This window comes from Gymnoscopelus braueri (genome assembly GCF_963280865.1).
Source record: "Gymnoscopelus braueri genome assembly, chromosome: 8".
NCBI lineage: Eukaryota > Metazoa > Chordata > Actinopteri > Myctophiformes > Myctophidae > Gymnoscopelus > Gymnoscopelus braueri.
Window position 1 is genome coordinate 35,940,048 of NC_137609.1, and position 18,315 is coordinate 35,958,362.

Genomic DNA, 18,315 nt, shown 5'->3' on the forward strand with positions numbered 1-18,315 from the left:
TTTTCGTAAAAAGTTACCACACGGTTAGGCCAGAACTGCGAAAACGGCGGAACAATAATAGTGAAAGCCAAGAGATGCAAAGAGGCTTCGAGCCTATAGGCCTCGAACCCTCAAAAATACAAAAAATGATATTTGAAATACATGTGTTTAAATACTGCCTGTCTCTGACTAGGAGTATCTATACTTTGACTCAAGTACTAGGATTGTGTGAGTTGCAGTGAAATGAGCAGATCTACAAGCTTTTCACCCGTTTTCTACTAATGATGGCAGAACATCAACGGCGTCTCTCCGACGCAAAGCCAGCCAAAGGAACTGACACAGACCAACTTAATTCAACATTTAATCAAATAGGTGAAAATAAGGACAAGGACTACAGAAGTGTCATACAGAAGTAATACAAACTATTCGCTTTTTGTTTTGTTTTTTTAAACAAATAGACATTTTATATATATTTTTGTTTCATTTTTTTGTGTCTTACATCAGATTACATTTACATAACTGAAATAACGAACAGAAGGGACAAGAATGAAAGCCATATATACCAGTGAAACAAGATCTGCCCTTGAATCTTTATAGATATCTGCAGCTTTTTTTTATATTTTTTTTATATATATACGTTTATTTGTTTTATTTTTAAATATAAAATAGACTTTTATCAACCAGTATGGGGGTAGTGCAATTTGTCAGGCTCTGGTAGATTCACTTTGATACACAGTTTCAACTTTTTTTATTTCATTTTTTTTATTTCATTTTTCTCTTAAGTGACTGATAAATCCTCACAGCAATGTACAAGGGGTTCCTTTTTACGTAAAGATACCTTTCCAATAAACAGAAGTACTTAACATTGGATAATAAGTGCTACGTCATCTTGTAACTCACTCAAAATACTTCTTTTTGTTTCCTTATCTCTTTTATTTATATATATCTATACATATACATATACATAGATTATATATGATAAATATATATATATAGATATAGATATAAATTCTCTGCTTTGGTCACTCTGGATGCTATACAAAATAATCTTCCTCAGTCCGTCGACACGCCTTCCCGACTTGAAAAACACAGTGTTTCATTCATAATATAGACAACCCCCCCACCCACCCCCTGTTGATTCATAGAATTTACATTTACTTTACAAGACAAACATGTTCAAACACGTTCTAAAAACGTAGGCGCTATAGCACGTCTAACGGGATCCGTCTCTTCTTATATCAAACACGAAAACCCACCGACAGAAAAATAAAAAATATTTACTTTGTCGACTCCATTCAATGTACAAAAATGATCCAAGATTAAAATGAGTCATATCAAAGCGGATTAGGCGAGGGTAATCAAAAGTTGCAGAAAATATTGTAGCTATATTTTTTTGTTTGTTTTTGTCTTATTATTTTTTTTGTAATATATATATATGCAATTTTATTTAACAAGAAATCCATCTTCAATAGCGTCGCTATGTTGTGAAAGGATTTCTTAAGGTCCTGATTTGAAGTCCTATATTTCTATGGCTCACTGTCTCCCTTTCACAAGGCCTTTAATTCAACACTTAGTTTGAAAAGACAAAGAGAACAAAATAACAAACAAAACAAAACAAACAAACAAACAAACAAACAGAGAAAATGTACCAGAAAATATACAAGTCATGTTCATGTAAAAATATTTTGCTTTAGGGGGAGAAAAATAAAAACAAAAACAAACAAAGAAATAAAACAGGTGATAATAGACAGAGTTTCCACCACACAGGATATGTGTTGTGTTGTTATTATGTACATGCACGGCCATTCAGGTAATATGGTTATTATAGCATGGTTATTGTCACTGTCGGATGGAAACCTTGTACGTCCAAAACCGCTATTTTTCAGAAAATGAAAAAAAAGAACCTGCGTTCCAATGTAGTTGTTATTTAGTCACATGCTCAATACTTTAAATATATTCAAAAATAGCCGATCTACAAGCTCAAGCTTGAAGTATAGTTGAAATATGGAGATACAAGGTTTCTGCCCGACAGCGACGTAACATAAAGCTGCTTGTCCCAAGCGTGGCGAACCTCCACAGAAGCATCCAGAACACTGCCATTTTTGTAATGCAAAAATATACAGACAGGCGCTTTTAGTCAGAAGAGTGTCCTTTATAGAAGGTCAACTGGCGAGGTGGGGCCGAGGCAGGGGACCTCCGCTCACACCTGTACGGACCGCCGTGACAAAACATTGAACCCGCCGGGTCGTTTTTTCGGACCCCAAAAAGGCCACAAGCTGGCAAAAGCTGAAGAAATAAAAATAAAAACAACAAGCACCTATTATTTTCTCGGGGAGCAGACATGCACCGCGCACGCACACACACACACACACACACACACACACACACACACACCGCTGTTACAAGTGAACGGGGGCTTTGACAAAATGGCTGGATCAAAAACATTATGGCTCTAATTGGATATCGTCTCTGTCGGTTGGAAACCTCATATGTCCAAAAACTGTTACTTTCCAGGATTCAAATTCAAAAACGGCAAAAGTAGCAGATCTACAAGCTCAAAAGTTTCGAGCTTGTGGCTCTGCTACTTTTGATGCTTTTGTGTGACGCTGTTAGTATGATCAAGTAGGGCGTTAATTCACGAAAAAACACAAACAAAATGAATATGGAGATGAGAGGTTTCTGCCCGACAACAGCGACGATATATTAGCAGCTGTTATGGCGGTGTTGCCGGCAGCCCCGGAGAGAGAGAGAGGGAGAGAGGGGCGAGCGTTGGCCGTTAAGTAACACACTAAATGACTGGTCTCTATGGCAACCACATTAGCTTTGCTCTGTGACCTGCCAATTGAGAATCAGAATCCGTAGGGCAGAGAGAGAGAGAGAGAGAGCAAACCACGAGAAATAAATCTATACGCTATCGGCCATTTTAGCCAGCAAGGGTTGTTTGGTGGGGGTGTGCGACAAAGAGGGAAGACTTTTGGGGGCGGGTAGTTGTAAAAAGAACAACAACATCGGTGTGTGATTTGTCAACAACTGTCTCACCCCCAAAAGTCATATTGTGACTTATTGACCAAACGTCAAACTGTGACTTGAAGGGGGGTAACCTTCCAGTCAAACTGTGCATCCCTGGGCACTTCTGCACTCCAAGAATGCAGAAGTCCAGTTCTCAGACCCAAGCCGATCCGCCAAAAAACTGTTAAAACGACGGAGGCACCACCGCCTTATTTGCCACCTCTTCAAGTCACAGTTTGACGTTTTGGTCACATTTGTCCCAAGAAGTCTCCATATGCCTTTTGGGGACAGCGTTGGATTTGTGGTGCGAGACCTCGTCCTTTTGAAGTCCATGTGCAATGACGTGGGTAACGCGTGGTGTGCTCTCATGGCTGGTTTACGTCAAGCTGGTGCGGGTGTAGGATCAATGGATCGTTTTAAAGGAAATCGCTCAAAGACGAGCTTTTCACAGGACACACACACACGCGTATGCTGGTCACTACACTGTTAAATGTGGTAGAAAATACTAACCAATAAATTGACAAATAAATTAACACCAATAAAACAGGGAAAGCATCTGTGTCATTTTTAGATTTTTGCGTTGGCTATTCAAAAATAGCTTCTTCGCTTGTACATCTGCTATTTTTGAGCATTTTTGAAAAATCTTAAAAATGTGAGAACTACTGATTTAGAAGGCATGTTGAAGAGTCGGCCTCAGGTCTTAATGGGTTAAGAAAATATATATATATAATTCGCTGTACGCCGAACAGCCATAAATAGCCGACCTATAAGCTCACCCTGTAGATCGGGTATTTAGGCTATTTTTTAAAAATCTTTTGAAAATTTGGGGTTAAGGTGGTTAAGTAGTGCAACATTTTTGTAAGCTTACAAGTAAAAAAGGGTTTACGTCTCTTTTACAAAACACACTGGTTTTTCAACAGGTATAGAAGCTGGTGCAGTGAGAAAGGGAGGGAGAGCGATTGATCATTGGAGTCTCATAATTGAGCGCCCTGGAGCTAAAGTAATGAACGCCACGTTGCGTTCAATCAATCACATACGAACGAGGACATTCAGCACTATAATCACTGTTCAAATATACACAAGAAAATGTCTCTAATCTCCGTGAATATGAATCAATTGAAAACTTGCTTCCGTATTTGGCTGAAAGCAGAATACATCCAGACAACGTAGCAGAAAGCTGCTGTTTATAATAAAAAATAAACCTGCCCTTTTATTCCAATGTGGTTTAATCCGTAGCTGTCGGGTGGAAACCTCATGTATCCAAAACTGTTACTTTTCAGGATTAAAATTAAAAAAGTAGCAAAAAGTAGTATTTTTGCTGCTTTTTGTGTGACACTGCAGAATGATGAAGTAGGGCATTCATTTACGCAAAAAAACATGACAAGTTTAAATATGGAGATGAAAGGTTTCTGCCCGACAGCAATTAAATCAATACTGGACCCGAGGGGGGGAAATTACTTACATTTATGTGGTTCCATGAACGTTAAGAGGCGCTTTGAGATATTACTTTTTATATTTTGCGCATTAAATGTAATTCAATTAACGTTTTTCAAAAATCTAATTCCAGTCACAAGCTTTACTTTGCTTGCATTGGGATAACCAAATCCCAGCCTCGATCTAAAACATTGCCATCGGAGGTAGTCGCGCAAACATCGTTTAACCACATGAACCCTACATTCTGATGGCGAATGTTCGGCAAAAATAGCAGATCTACGAGCTCACTACTCATTCTGATCTGAACCTGATCTGCAGTTGTAGAATCGGCCTCAGGTCCAGTGGTGGAAAGTAACTAAGTACATTTACTTAAGTACTGTACTTAAGTAATTTTTTTTAGGTATTTGTACTTTACTGGAGTATTTCCGATTTCCAATACTTTTACTTCTACTCCACTACATCTCAGAGGCAAATATTGTACTTTTACTCCACTACAATTATTTGAAAACTTCAGTTACTAGTTACTTTGCAGATATAAATTATGATATTATAAAACATACATTAACCACTTCAGACCTATTTTATACATAGGCTATTTGAAAATAGCCGATCTACAAGCTCACAACGCGTCGCATAGCGACGCGTTGTGAGCTTGTAGATCTGCTATTTTCAAATATTTTAGTACTTTTACTTTTGGTACTTTAAGTACATTTTGATGCCAATACTTTTGTACATTTGCTTAAGCAAATTTTGAATTCTGGACTTTTACTTGTAACAGAGTATTTCTATATTGCAGTATTGGTACTTTTACTTAAGTAAAACATTGTAGTACTCTTTCCACCACTGCTCAGGTCTTCATGGGTTAAGTGAAATAAATCCTTAGACTTTATTTAATGACAGTCCTGTCCAAGAGACACCCCCGCTCTAATTTCAGAAAGTGTAAATAAGAGCCTAACCTTTGTTTTTCAAACAACAAATCCTGACCTGCCTACTGTACATAACACTCTTATTATTATTTATTTTCCTCGACTTTTGACCCAGTGAATAACACTGAATAATAATTGGTTGACCTTATTTGACGCTAGGGTTCATGTGGTTAAAAACAGCAGATGGCTGATCGTCACGTGTACCTAAAGGGGAAGTCGACACACTGAAGTCTGCTACTTTCTATATCGGCCAGGAAACCACAGATTGCTTGAGAGCGATCACAACATTGTATATATATATTGCATAACATTGTGAGCTGACACAAACGGCAATCAAAAAAAAAAAAGCCATAGGATTGGGCCACAATGGAAACAAGCTTTTGGCTTTTTTGTGTCATCCATTTGGTGTATTTTTTTTAACTCATTGTACTGCTTGTACCTCTAAAAGTCGTCGATAAAATATTCGATTCAAATTGGCTTTCGGAGAGAGAGAGAGAGAGAGTGTGTGAACTCAAATTGCCAGCGCAATGAACAAACAATAAAACAAACAGATGAAATATGAAAAGAGATCGATTCTCACACAAAATACTGGACAGTTTAGAGAGAACAGCTATACTGTAGGAGGAGCACGAAAAGCCAAAAGCAATGGGTTTTTGTTTAAAAAAAGGCACAAGTTTTCCCTTTTCAGATGTGTAAACATTTCGGTGAGTATGTTCTGCGTTCCACACGCGCGCGCATGTGTGTGTGTGTGCCGTGGTTGTGTATGGTTTGATGAGCATGTATGCATAAAATCAAATCCCCAATCTCCTATTTCTCCCCGTTGGCCGGATTAATTAAACAACAAAAAAGATTTTGTCAAATGTTTGTCACGACAGATGATGACTTGATTTCACAGCTGAAACATTTCCATCGTCCAAAAGAAAAAGGTCTCGGTTCCAGCAGATAGAAATAAAACAAAACAACATGGTCTTCCTCCCAGTGTCCTTTCTCACTCAACTTTCCGGCCATGTCTCCCTTCTGTGTCCAACGGGAGTCCTTTTTTGGAAATAAGACACAAGAGAAAACCTTCGGTTACATTTGTCTTCCTGTGCGGTGGCGAATCCTGGGAATTGAAGTCCATGGGGCGGGGTTGAGTCGGAGTTATACTTGTCGCACGGGTGTCGGGCCGCCTAATATAGCAGATATACAAGCTCACAAGCACTTCCAATTCCCAGGATTGCGAGCGTGTATATCGTCTCTGTCGGGTGGAAACCTTGTATGTCCAAAACTGTTACTTTTCAGGATTCAAATTGAAAAGCAGCAAAAGTAGCAGATCTACAAGCTTGCGGATCTGCTACGTTTGGTGCTTTTGAGTGACGCTGTAGTATGATCAAGTAGGGCATTAATTTACGGAGAAACACCAAAAATATGGAGATAAGAGGTTTCTGCCCGACAGCAACGATATCTGCCATCTCCTGCGTCTGACACCTGCGTGCAACTTAGCATAAATCAGGCTTTGCGCAGCAGTAGTAGGAGCCGTTTATCTGTGGACTGTTGGCCATGGACGGTGTCTCTGGTTGAACGGACGTGAAGGTTGGATATCTCTGAGGGGGTGCAGGGGGCTCGCTTGACGGACGGGTGGTTTAGCAGGGGGGCGTGTTTTGTGTGTGTGTGTGTATTTTTTCTTTTAAGGCATTCACAGTTTTCTTTAAGGCAGTCATTTCTGATGAAACAGTAGTGGCTTGACACTCCCGTCTTTGAATTTTGGTATCTGGTTGGTGATGATCTCCGCCAGCATCTCGGGGAACTCCACGCTCAGCGACTTGTTCACAAAGATGTAGAAGCAGATCTGCAGGAGGCCCTCCACCATCTGGAAGACAAACACACACACACACACACACACACACACACACACACACACACACACACACACACACACACACACACACACACACACACACACACACACACACACACACACACACACACACACACACACAGTGTATGAAATGACTTGTTTTATCAAAACTGTTTCATCATTGATGTTTTGTTGAAATTTGCACGATGGCATTGCACAATACAGCTCAAAGAGAGAGAGAGAGAGAGAGGTAAAGAGAGAGAGAGGTAAAGAGAGAGAGAGAGGCAAAGAGACAGACACAAAACTCAGCAGGAGGCTCTGCTGGGTGCCAAGGTATTCACAGAGTGAATCAATTCCATACTAGACTACTATGCACCACTTGCAATATGGAACATACTAGACCACTGTGCACACAATGTTACAATGTGGAACAAATAGAGACTCTCTGAAAAACAACTCAAATATTTCTGAAATGCACCTGTGTGTGTATGGCATTTATTGAACTTTTGAACATCAGCAAAGCGATCACACACCAAATTCAGGACTTTTTTGCCGAAAATCCTCCACTGTTAAAATCCTGGAAAGCCTCTGCTCACCAGACCTTGAACTTTTGACGATAGCCTGCCGTCCTTTCTATCTACCACGTGACTTTAGCGTTGTGATTGTAGCCGCTGTTTACATCCATCCGGGAGCCAACAAGGACACAGCAATGAGGGAATTACACCAGGCTATCAGTGCAGAATTGTGCAATCATATGCTTAGGTGACTTCATCCGGAATGATCTAAAAAGGTTTTCCCCTAAATTCCACCAGCATGTCACCTGCAGCGTCCGTGGTGACAATATTCTTGACCACTGCTACACACCCTTCAAAGATGGATACAAAGCTCTCCGCTGTCCACCGCTTGGAAGCTCTGACCACTATTCCATCCAGCTGCTACCGGCCTACAAACAAAGGCTTAAAAGGGAGCCGGTCGTTGAGAAGGAGGTCCGAACCTGGTCTGAGGAGTGAGGATACAGTCTCTCTCTATAATCCTGTTTTTACCAGACTGACTGGGGGAGCCCTAAACAGCGCCATCAGGAAGGTGAAAAAGGCCTACACTGCAAAGATGGAAGACCAATTCAATAGTGGCGACATCAGGGGCACGTGGTAGGCGGTATACACCTTGACGGACGGAAAAGCAAAAAACAGAAGTGAAGTGAACCCGCCTGCCTCCCTCCCCAAGTAACTGAACACCTACTACGGCCGGTTCGAGACCAGGTCCAACCGCGGCAGCCAAGCGGGCCATCAGCAGCACCAGCAGAGGAGACCAGCCCTCTAACCATCTCTGAGGATGGCGTGCCACAGCCTTCACACGGATCAACATCCAGAAGGCGGCGGGACCTTATGGGATTCCAGGCCGGGTCCTTAAAGCATGTGCAGACCAGCTGGCGGGTAATTTCGCTGACATCTTCAATCTCTCCCTCTCCCAGGCTGTGTGGTCCCTGCAGGTTTCAAAATGTCAACCATTGTGCCCATCCCCAAAAAGGGCAAAGGGACATACATGCCTGAATGACTGGAGACTGGAGTCGCTCTCACCCCGATAGTCAGCAAATGCTTTTAGAAGCTGGTGAGGGAATACATCAGCTCCCCGCTACCTGCCTCGCTGGACCAGTGGCAGTTTGCATACCGCAAAAACAGATCCACCGATGACACTATTGTCATGGCTCTCCACACCGTCCTCTTGCACATGGACAACAAGCTGCTGAAGGACAAATATGTACGTATGCTGTTCGTGGACTACAGCTCAGCATTCAACACCATTGTCCCAGCAAAACTTGACACAAAGCTCAGAGACCTAGGGCTACACCCAAGCATGTGTGACTGGATACAGGACTTCCTGTCAAACCGACATCAGGTGGTGAGAATGGGCAGCATCACATCTGACCCCCTGACCCTCAACACTGGAGCACCCCAAGGATGCGTGCTGAGCCCTCTCCCCTACTCCCTGTACATATGACTGCACAGCCACACATGACTCCAACACCATCATAAAGTACGCGGACGACACGACAGTGATAGGTCGCATCGTCAACAATGACGAGTCTGAGATGAGATCTAGAGATGAGATCAACTCACTGGCACTTTGGTGCCAGGAGAACAACCTCACCCTTAACCAGTGTCAGTCTACTTTATGTGGATTATGTGGTCGACACGTGCACCTTAATCCCATGTCAAAGACTTTTGTCTTTTTGTGCGTGTTTTTGTAGCACCTTAACTATATCATGCACAGTATACATCTGCTGCTATGCTGCTCACGCACCATTATATCTTATCTCAGGTACCATGTGTAGATAATTCGTTTTTTGTTTTCTTGTTGATCTCCTTCCCCCCTTGCCACCCCCCCCCCCCCCTCCTCTTCTTCCCTTTTTTTTTTCTCTATGGAAATAACGATACAATCACCCACCTTTTTACTTCTGCAAACAGAAGAAATGTGACAATAAAGCTGATTCTGTATAGGGTATAGAGTTCAATCACACAACATGTGCACAGAAAGAGAATGTATTTTGTGTGTGCGTGCGAGCGTGCGTGTTTCTAACCTTTGCATGGACTCTAGTGACTTGTTCAGTCTGTACACAGTCGATTTGTGTCTGTCTGTCTGTCTGTCTGTCTGTCTGTCTGTCTGTCTGTCTGTCTGTCTGTCTGTCTGTCTGTCTGTCTGTCTGTCTGTCTGTCTGTCTGTCTGTCTGTCTGTCTGTCTGTCTGTCTGTCTGTCTGTCTGTCTGTCTGTCTGTCTGTCTGTCTGTCTGTCTGTCTGCGCGCGTGCGTGCGTGCGTGTGTGTGTGCGTGCGTGTGTGCGTGTTTCTAACCTTTGCATGGACTCTAGTGACTTGTTCAGTCTGTACACAGTCGATTTGTGTGTGACTGTGTGACTGTGTGTCTGTCTGTCTGTCTGTCTGTCTGTCTGTCTGTCTGCCTGCCTGCCTGCCTGCCTGCCTGCCTGCGTGCGTGCGTGCGTGCGTGCGTGCGTGCGTGCGTGCGTGCGTCTCACCTCCTGCATAGAGTCCAGTAGCTTGGTGAGCTGGTAGAAGCGTTGCCAGTTCTGACTAGAGTTCTCCTCTCTCTTGACGATGGCCTTGCCCAGCTCCTTGATGTACGACATCCTGATCTCATCAAACACCGCCTGGCTCTTCAGACCATCCTTTGGGACTGCACGCACACACACACACACACACACACACACACACACACACACACACACACACAGGCATAGAAGACATCTTCAGTATGACTTGTAAACATTTGTCTGGATAAAGGACTTAACGAGACGAGTTGGATCGACACATCGCCAGGATTCTCGCTCAAGGATCAGCGGGTGGATACACAGAGACAGCCAATCGCTCAATTTACAATTTAAGCATTTAGCAGGCGCTCTTAATCCAGAGCGGCAAATGCGAGGTAATACATCAGATGCATAGAAATAGTAATCTAGGATCATAGGTAAACCAACTACCTATACAGTCTAAACAGTATAATATCAAAACATTAATAATCTGTACATTAAAACTATACAAGATCTACAATCTTTGGGTCACGGGCACATTTTTATGGGTCGGGAGTAAATCTCCTTTTTTCCGTGTCTTACATGATTTTAAAAAGTTTAAACAAAATAAATTGTTACTTTTCATCAATTAAAAACAATTCCAACATTTTTGAAAAGTATTTCATGAATAAAATGAAAAAATCTAATAATTTCCATAAATAAATGATTTTTCTTTTTAAGAAATAGTGAAAATAGCAGATCTATCTGCGCCGCGTTGCGAGCTTGTAGATCTGCCATTTTCACTAGCTTGTGTCCCGGGCAAACATCTAATTTCTCTTTTGGGTCTTGAGCTACAGTGTTTGGGGAACCACCGCTCCAGATATTGCAGCCATACAGTACAAACAAACACCGGTCGACTCTGCCTTTTTAACCAGACACTTTGGCTGGAGCCTCCGTTCTATTCTGAAACTCAAATTTGGCTAGCAAAATATATACAAAAATAGCCGACAAATTTCAGAGATCCAGCCACTAGTTGCCGCGTGAAAGAGAACGCTTGCACCGCGGGGCATGAGGGTCGGATTCATCCACCCACGTGTTTTTAGGCCTGGGCCAAGCAGAAGCCCTGGCCTTCTGCCCAGGGCAAAAACCACTGTCAACCCGAGCCTAGATTATGCAAAGCCACAGAGTGCAGCGCAGGGCTTAGAAACACTGTCGTATTTCCATAATCACATAGATGAAGCATACCATAGTTAGAGCAACCCAAGGCCTCTCTCCAATCCATGTTTGCTGAGTTGGCTAGGAGACAGCAGTGGTGTAAAGTAACTAGCCTAAGTACATTTACTTAAGTACAATTTTGAGGTAGCCTACTATTACTTTACCAGAGTATTTCCAATTGTCTATACTTTTACTTCTACTCCACTACATCTCAGAGGCAAATATTGTACTTTTACTTCACTAAAATTATTTGAAAACTTTAGTTACTAGCTACTTTGCAGATATAAATATATTACATTATGAAACATACATTAACAACTTTAGCCCTATTTTATAGATAGGCTATTTGAAAATAGCCGATCTACAAGCTCAAGACGCGTTGTGAGCTTGTAGATCTGCTATTTTCAAACATTTTAGTACTTTTTACTTTTGGTGCTTTAAGAACATTTTGATACCAATACTTTAGTACTTTTATTCAAGTCAATTTTGAATTCCGGACTTTTACTTGTAACAGAGTACTTCTACATTGCAATATTGATACTTTTACTTAAGTAAAACATTTGAGTACTTTTTCCACCACTGGGAGACAGCGATTGTGTGTGTGTGTGCGTGCGTGCGTGGGGGTGTGTGTGTGTGTGTGTGTACTATCTCTGCAATATACTTTCATTTCACACAGCAGGGAAGCTGAGAGGGAGAGAGGGGAAACTAGACGGATAGTAGTAATGTTTGGAAGAGAGAGCACATTGTTGCTGTCTGGCAGAAACCTTGTATGTTTCCAAGGAAGTTATTATTTTAGTCACAAGCTCTTGTTAAAGAAATAGTTCACCCAAAAAAATCTTATTTTCTATCAATTACACACCCCATGAAGCCTTAAATTCATGGAGATTTTTACATTTTTTACGCATCCCTGAGCCAATAATTTTTTAAATGTTTTCCTTTGAGTATCCTACCGGATACATTAGCATCTTTCCACCGGCAACCAAATTATTGGCTTAGGAATGCGACAAAAACAAAAAAAATCTCCATGAATTTAATGCTTCATGGGGTGTGTAATTGATAGAAAATGTTTTTTTTTTGGCTGAACTACTCCTTTAACACTTTGCACTGGTTAAATATTTATACCCACAGACAGACTTACAGCACTGTATCCACTTTCAACCTGGCGTCCATATTTTGGGCATGTTATTATAGGCGAAAAGCATGTTAGTATAAAACAGGGCATTCATTACAAAAAAATAAGAAGAAAAAAACATGAAATATGGAGATACAAGGTTTCTGCCCCAATGGCGATGACATAGGGGAAACATGTAGAGAGAAGGCCCTGGTGGGATTTATTCTTTTGTAATAACGGAGTTAGTGAGAGATGTTTTTCATTTGACAGGGTGTTTTTGTGCTGGAGAATTGGTAGCCTAGTATTCCTGTCTTTGTAAAAAATATGGTCATATTTCGTAATAAAGGTGTTGACAAGCCCGTCTGGCTTGTAAATTGCTCCCCAGGTTATACAAAATAAAAACCACTGACTGCTCCACATGGAAATGCAATTTCCGTTTTAAAAAGACAAACATATGTAGCATCTCAAATGTAGCAAATCAGTGGGAACAAGTGCTGTAATTGCGTAGCTTAATCACAATTTCAGTCAGCCATGTTGAGCAGTCAATATTTCTCCTCATGCAGTGCATAGCATGTATGTAGCATGTATGTAGCCTAGCAAAAATAGAGGACCTACAAGTTTGATTTGACAGTAGAATGCCAAGGAAATCAAATGGGGCGTCATGCCCATGGTTCCCTCTGCCCTATGTTCCCTCAGTTTAGGGTTAGTGGTTGGTGCGGAACAGTGGTGTAAAGTAACTAAGTACATTTACTTAAGTGCTGTACTTACGTCCAATTTTGAGGTATTTGTACTGTACTTGAGTATTTCCAATTTTCTGTACTTTTACTTCTACTCCACTAATCAAAAAAATTATAATCAAAACGAACTAAAACTAAACTAAAATGAAAAATCCCAAAACTATTATAACCTTGATACAGATGCAAAATAAAGCAAACACAGAGGGAGGTACAAAGCTAAAAGAGCAGGGAGGTGTGGCACGGAATGAAGACAATGGTTGGCCTGGACTCACAGAGGACCGGACCACGCCGGAAACACAGCCCTGTATCTACCGTACAAGCTCACAGGACATTGTGAGAAGATCATGTTATCCTTGGTGTCGGGGGCAGAAACCTCTCATCTCCATATTCTAACTTGTTGTGTTATTTTCGTAAATTAACGCTAGTGGTGTAAAGTAACTAAGTACATTTCAAGTACTGTACTTAAGCACCATTTTGAGGTATTCTTTACTTTACTGGAGTATTTCCAATTTGCTGAACTTCTACTCCACTACATCTCAGAGGAAAATATTGCGCGTTTTGAACTTGCATCTGCTACTTTTGCTATTTATTTATTTTGTAATCCTGAAAAGTAACAGTTGTGTACATATGAGGTTTCCAACCGACAGAGATCACAAGGCTGTGTCCTCTCACCCGGGCTGATCACACTGTATACCAGTGACTAATCATTGTTAATCATTAGGATAACTGTACAATGATCATATTTGCAGATGATGTGGCTCTGATAGGCCTTTTAACCTGACAATGAGACCAGTTATAGAGCCGAGATTAATCACTTCTATAACTCAGATAACTCTTGATCTGGAAGGCCATAAAACCAGCAGTGCATGCTAGAGGTCCTGGCAGGATAGAAAAGTACTAGCGGTCCTGGTAGGACATAAAACCAGCAGCACTAGAGGTCCCCAGCTAAAGTAGTTAAAGGGATAGTTCACCCCCAAAATCTGAAAATCGCATTCCTAAGCCAATAATTTGATGACCGGCAGCGGTTCCGGTAGGAGGCTCAAAGAGTCTCCTTTGTGTCTCCTACCGGAACCGCTGCCCACCGGTCCGCTGGTCATCAAAGTATTGGCTTAGGAATGCGACAAAAACAAAAAATACCCATTAATTCAAGTCTCCATGGGGTAACTAATCGATAGAAAAAGAGCAATGTTTTGGGTGAACTATCCCTTTAATGTAGCATCACAATCATTTTAACCACATCTTCTCTTCTGGGGGGAGGGGGTCCTTCCTTGACACAAAACATTTTCAAATGGGGGTCCGCGCGGCCAAATATATATCAATTTAGGGTCCTTGACATGAAAAGTTTGAGAACCAATGACATAGAGACCATTGGTTCTCAAAGTGGGGTCCGCGGACCCCCAGCGGTCATTGGGCGGGTACCAGGTAGTCCCCAGCTTTAACAACTTTAACCATTATACTTTGGCTATTCAAAAATAGTAGATCTACAAGCTCATAGAGCGGCACCGAGTGCCGTGCTATTTTTGAAAAATCCCTGGCGCAAAGTATTTTTGAGATGGGGGGGGGGTGGGGCGTCCGCAGCCAAATACATATCATTTTGGGGGTCCTTGACATGAAAAAGTTTGAGAACCACTGACATAGACACATAGAACAGTCAGTTAGTCAGTTACCTGTGCTGAGCAGCAGCAGGACCTTCATACACAGGTATTCGTCATAGGACACCTGCAGACGCACAAACTCATTGGAGATCTTCAGCATCTGCTCACACTGCTCCGTCATGTAAGGCAGCTTCATACGCTCTCTGGAGGAGGAGAGGAAGGAAGGAGGGAAACAAAGAAGAACGGAGGGAAGAAAGACATAAGAAAAGACCACAGTTAAAATAATAACACTTGTTTTGAGCACTTACATAGATAGTTTATCATGTTCTGTTCTGTTGGAAGGTGCAGTCACTAGGTGTGCTATTCAAAAACAGCAGATCTACAAGATCACAGCGCGGCACGAAGTGACGCACTGTGAGCTTGTAGATCTACTGTTTTTGCACTGCAAGCTTGTACATCTGCTATTTTTGTGAAACATTTTGTGAAAAATATCGAAAATGTTTTTTTTATATAATTTAGCTATTTTTTTAACCACAAATATTCTCTTCTGGGGGTCCTTGGCACAAAACCTTTTTCAGATGGGGGGGGGGGTCCGCGGCCAAATACATATCAATTTGTGGGTCCCTTGTCATGAAAAAGTTTGAGAACCACTGTTAGTGCAGTTACGTACTTGTTGATGACGAGGTCCGGGGCGAAGCAGAGCATGCTGCCGTTACACTGCTCATAGGAGCGCCAGCCCAGGCTGAACGACATGAGGAAGAGCCAGGAGCACTGGAGCAGCGTCATCTGGTCGTCCAGGTGCAGGTTACGGAAGCCTGGACACATACAAACACACACACATACATAGAGAGTTAGTGCCAAAGTGTCCTTGAGCAAGACGCTGAACCCCTAATTGCTCCCGACGAGCAGGTTGGTGCCTTGCATGGTTTCCTCCGCCATCGGTGTATGAATGTGTGTGTGTGAATGGGTGAATGTATTGCACAATCTATGTAAAACACACACACACACACACACACACGCGCTTCCACACAAAGCCAATTTAAAGTCAGTTCCCTCAAAATACATAAAGTATCAAAGGTAAAAGTGCTCATTATGCAAAATGTCCCATTTCAAACGTTTTCAAAATCTTTCAAAAATAACTGACCTACAAGCTTTGCAGATCAGCTATTTTCGAATAGCGAAATGTAAAATAAACTAAAAGTTTTCAAATAATTGTAGTGGAGTAAAACTATTTACAATATTTGCCTCCAAGATGTGGCGGAGTAGAGGCAAAAGTAGAAAATTGGAAAATACTCCAGTAAAGTAAAAAATAAGTACCTCAAACTTAGGTACAGAACTTGAGAAAATGTACTTAACGGCATATCACTCAATTATGGTGTGCAAGTATTATGATTTTTTTTGCATATTATGTATTATTTTCATTTATTTTGCATATGATGACGTCATCTGTGTGTGTAATGCTTTCATTGGTCGGAGTGACTTGATTACCACCCACAACCTGTACTTAAAGAGTGACTAATCACCCTGATTGTTAAGACCCTGTTGAAGACCTAAGTGTCGAAACGCGTCGGTCAGCTGTTGCCTTGCTCATCTGCTAAAATATATCCATATTTTTTCACCTGAAGACGGAGTGCCTCAGTATTTTTCCCCTAGTCTGCCTCACCACAAGCAGCACTTTGGTTTCCTTTGCCTCTGAGACTCTTTGTGTCTCCTACCGGAACCGCTGCCGGTCATCAAATTAATGCGACAAAAACTACAAAAATATCCATGAATTCAAGTCTCCATGGGGTGACTAATCGATAGGAAAAAAAAGTCATTTTGGGGGTGAACTATCCCTTTAAGTTACACATGCCACTTCAGGCACTCTCGTATTCAGTTGGTATAAACACGCAGAACGGCCCATAAAAGCCCTTGAAGGACATTCCTGTGAGTGCTGTGCTATCCTCTATGAATATGAATGGCAGAATAGCAGTCACTCACAGCAATCGCACCAACAATGACAGACCTACGGGGCACTCGGCGTGCATGCCTTTAAGAGAGCTTTTAAACGCCAATCCAATTCCCTGAGCTGAACATTCATAAAAAAGTGCAACACCGTTGGTCTTTTTTTCACACCCTTGCTAGAGTGACATTTTGGAGCAAAAATATACGTTTTCCATAGACGAGAGTGTACAAAACGTAGTATTTTAGGAGGTGTATCATTTAGAAATGTTTTTTCCAAGTATTGTTTGAACAGCAGAATATAGCCCAGCCTACTGTGTTGATACATATTGTTGTTGTCGGGCAGAACCCTTGTACATATCTCCATTATTTTACTTTTTTTAAAATGATTTTCCGTAAATGAATACCCTACTTCATCATACTACAGTGTCAGACAAAAGTAGAAAAAATAGCAGATCTACTTGTCGATCTGCTATTTTTGCCACATTTGAATTTGAATCCTGAAAAGTAACACTTTCAGACATATGAGGTTTCCGCCCGACGATATATATAGTAGAGACATAAACACAGATAGATTGACCTCAAAGCCATGTCAAAGCCTTACAGTAGTGTTGAGGGAGAGAGAGAGAGAGAGAGAGAGAGAGAGAGAGAGAGAGAGAGAGAGAGAGAGAGAGAGAGAGAGAGAGAGAGAGAGAGAGAGAGAGAGAGAGAGAGAGAGAGAGAGAGTAAAGTAAACGTTCCAAACTGGATTTTAATTGTGTTCTAATGTTATGTTTGGTTTGGTTTGAGACTTCAAAAGAGGAAGTACAGTAGAGTAAAAAAAAAATCCCCCTCAGGTATTTAGTCTTCAGTTCAAACCCACGAGGTTTAGAGTTATGTAAGACAGACTGCATTCCTTCCCTGCTTTCTGGGCGGCCTGCCAGACACTCAGGACCACACTCACACACACACTAACACAGCACCAACACTAAGCGGTCTCACACACACACACACACACACACACACACACACACACACACACACACACACACACACACACACACACACACACACACACACACACACACACTCTGTTTGTGGGGGTCAGACTAGCAACCCAATGTCATAGCTTTCATCACTCAAGCCTGATATCGCTGCTGTCTGGTGGCTAGCTAGCTAGACAGACTAGATAGACTAGATAGACCTTTATTGATCACATGGGGGAAATGTATCTGTCATGGCAGTACCACAGTTGAGAAACAGGACAGACACAGAAAAATTTATACAACTAAGTAATAAATACAATTAAAAACAGTTAACAGGTAGTTACGGGTAGTAACACACAGGGATATTTACATGTTGTATGAGCTATTAGCAGGTACAACTAACAACCTTCTCTCAGGGGTACAACTAGGTACAACTAACAGGCTTCACTAAGGGGTACAACTACAGTAACAAACCTTCATTCAGGGGTACAATTAGGTACAACTAACAGCCTTCTCTCAGGGGTACAACTAGGTACAACTAACAG

At 41.6% G+C, this 18,315-nt stretch overlaps 1 protein-coding gene across 1 annotated transcript in view; it reads right to left on the reverse strand.

The window, feature by feature from the left end:
* Positions 1-5,128: 5,128 nt before the first annotated feature.
* LOC308091142 (glucocorticoid receptor-like) overlaps positions 5,129-18,315 on the reverse strand; it is a 116,285-nt gene continuing 103,098 nt past the window's right edge. Inside the window, exons 7-10 of the mRNA XM_080436522.1 lie at positions 15,535-15,679; positions 14,937-15,067; positions 10,216-10,373; positions 5,129-7,197 (exon numbers count right to left, since the gene is read on the reverse strand). Of these exons, the coding sequence (XP_080292648.1) occupies positions 7,045-7,197; positions 10,216-10,373; positions 14,937-15,067; positions 15,535-15,679 (587 nt within the window). The 3' untranslated portion in view covers positions 5,129-7,044. The remainder of the gene's footprint in view (positions 7,198-10,215; positions 10,374-14,936; positions 15,068-15,534; positions 15,680-18,315) is intronic.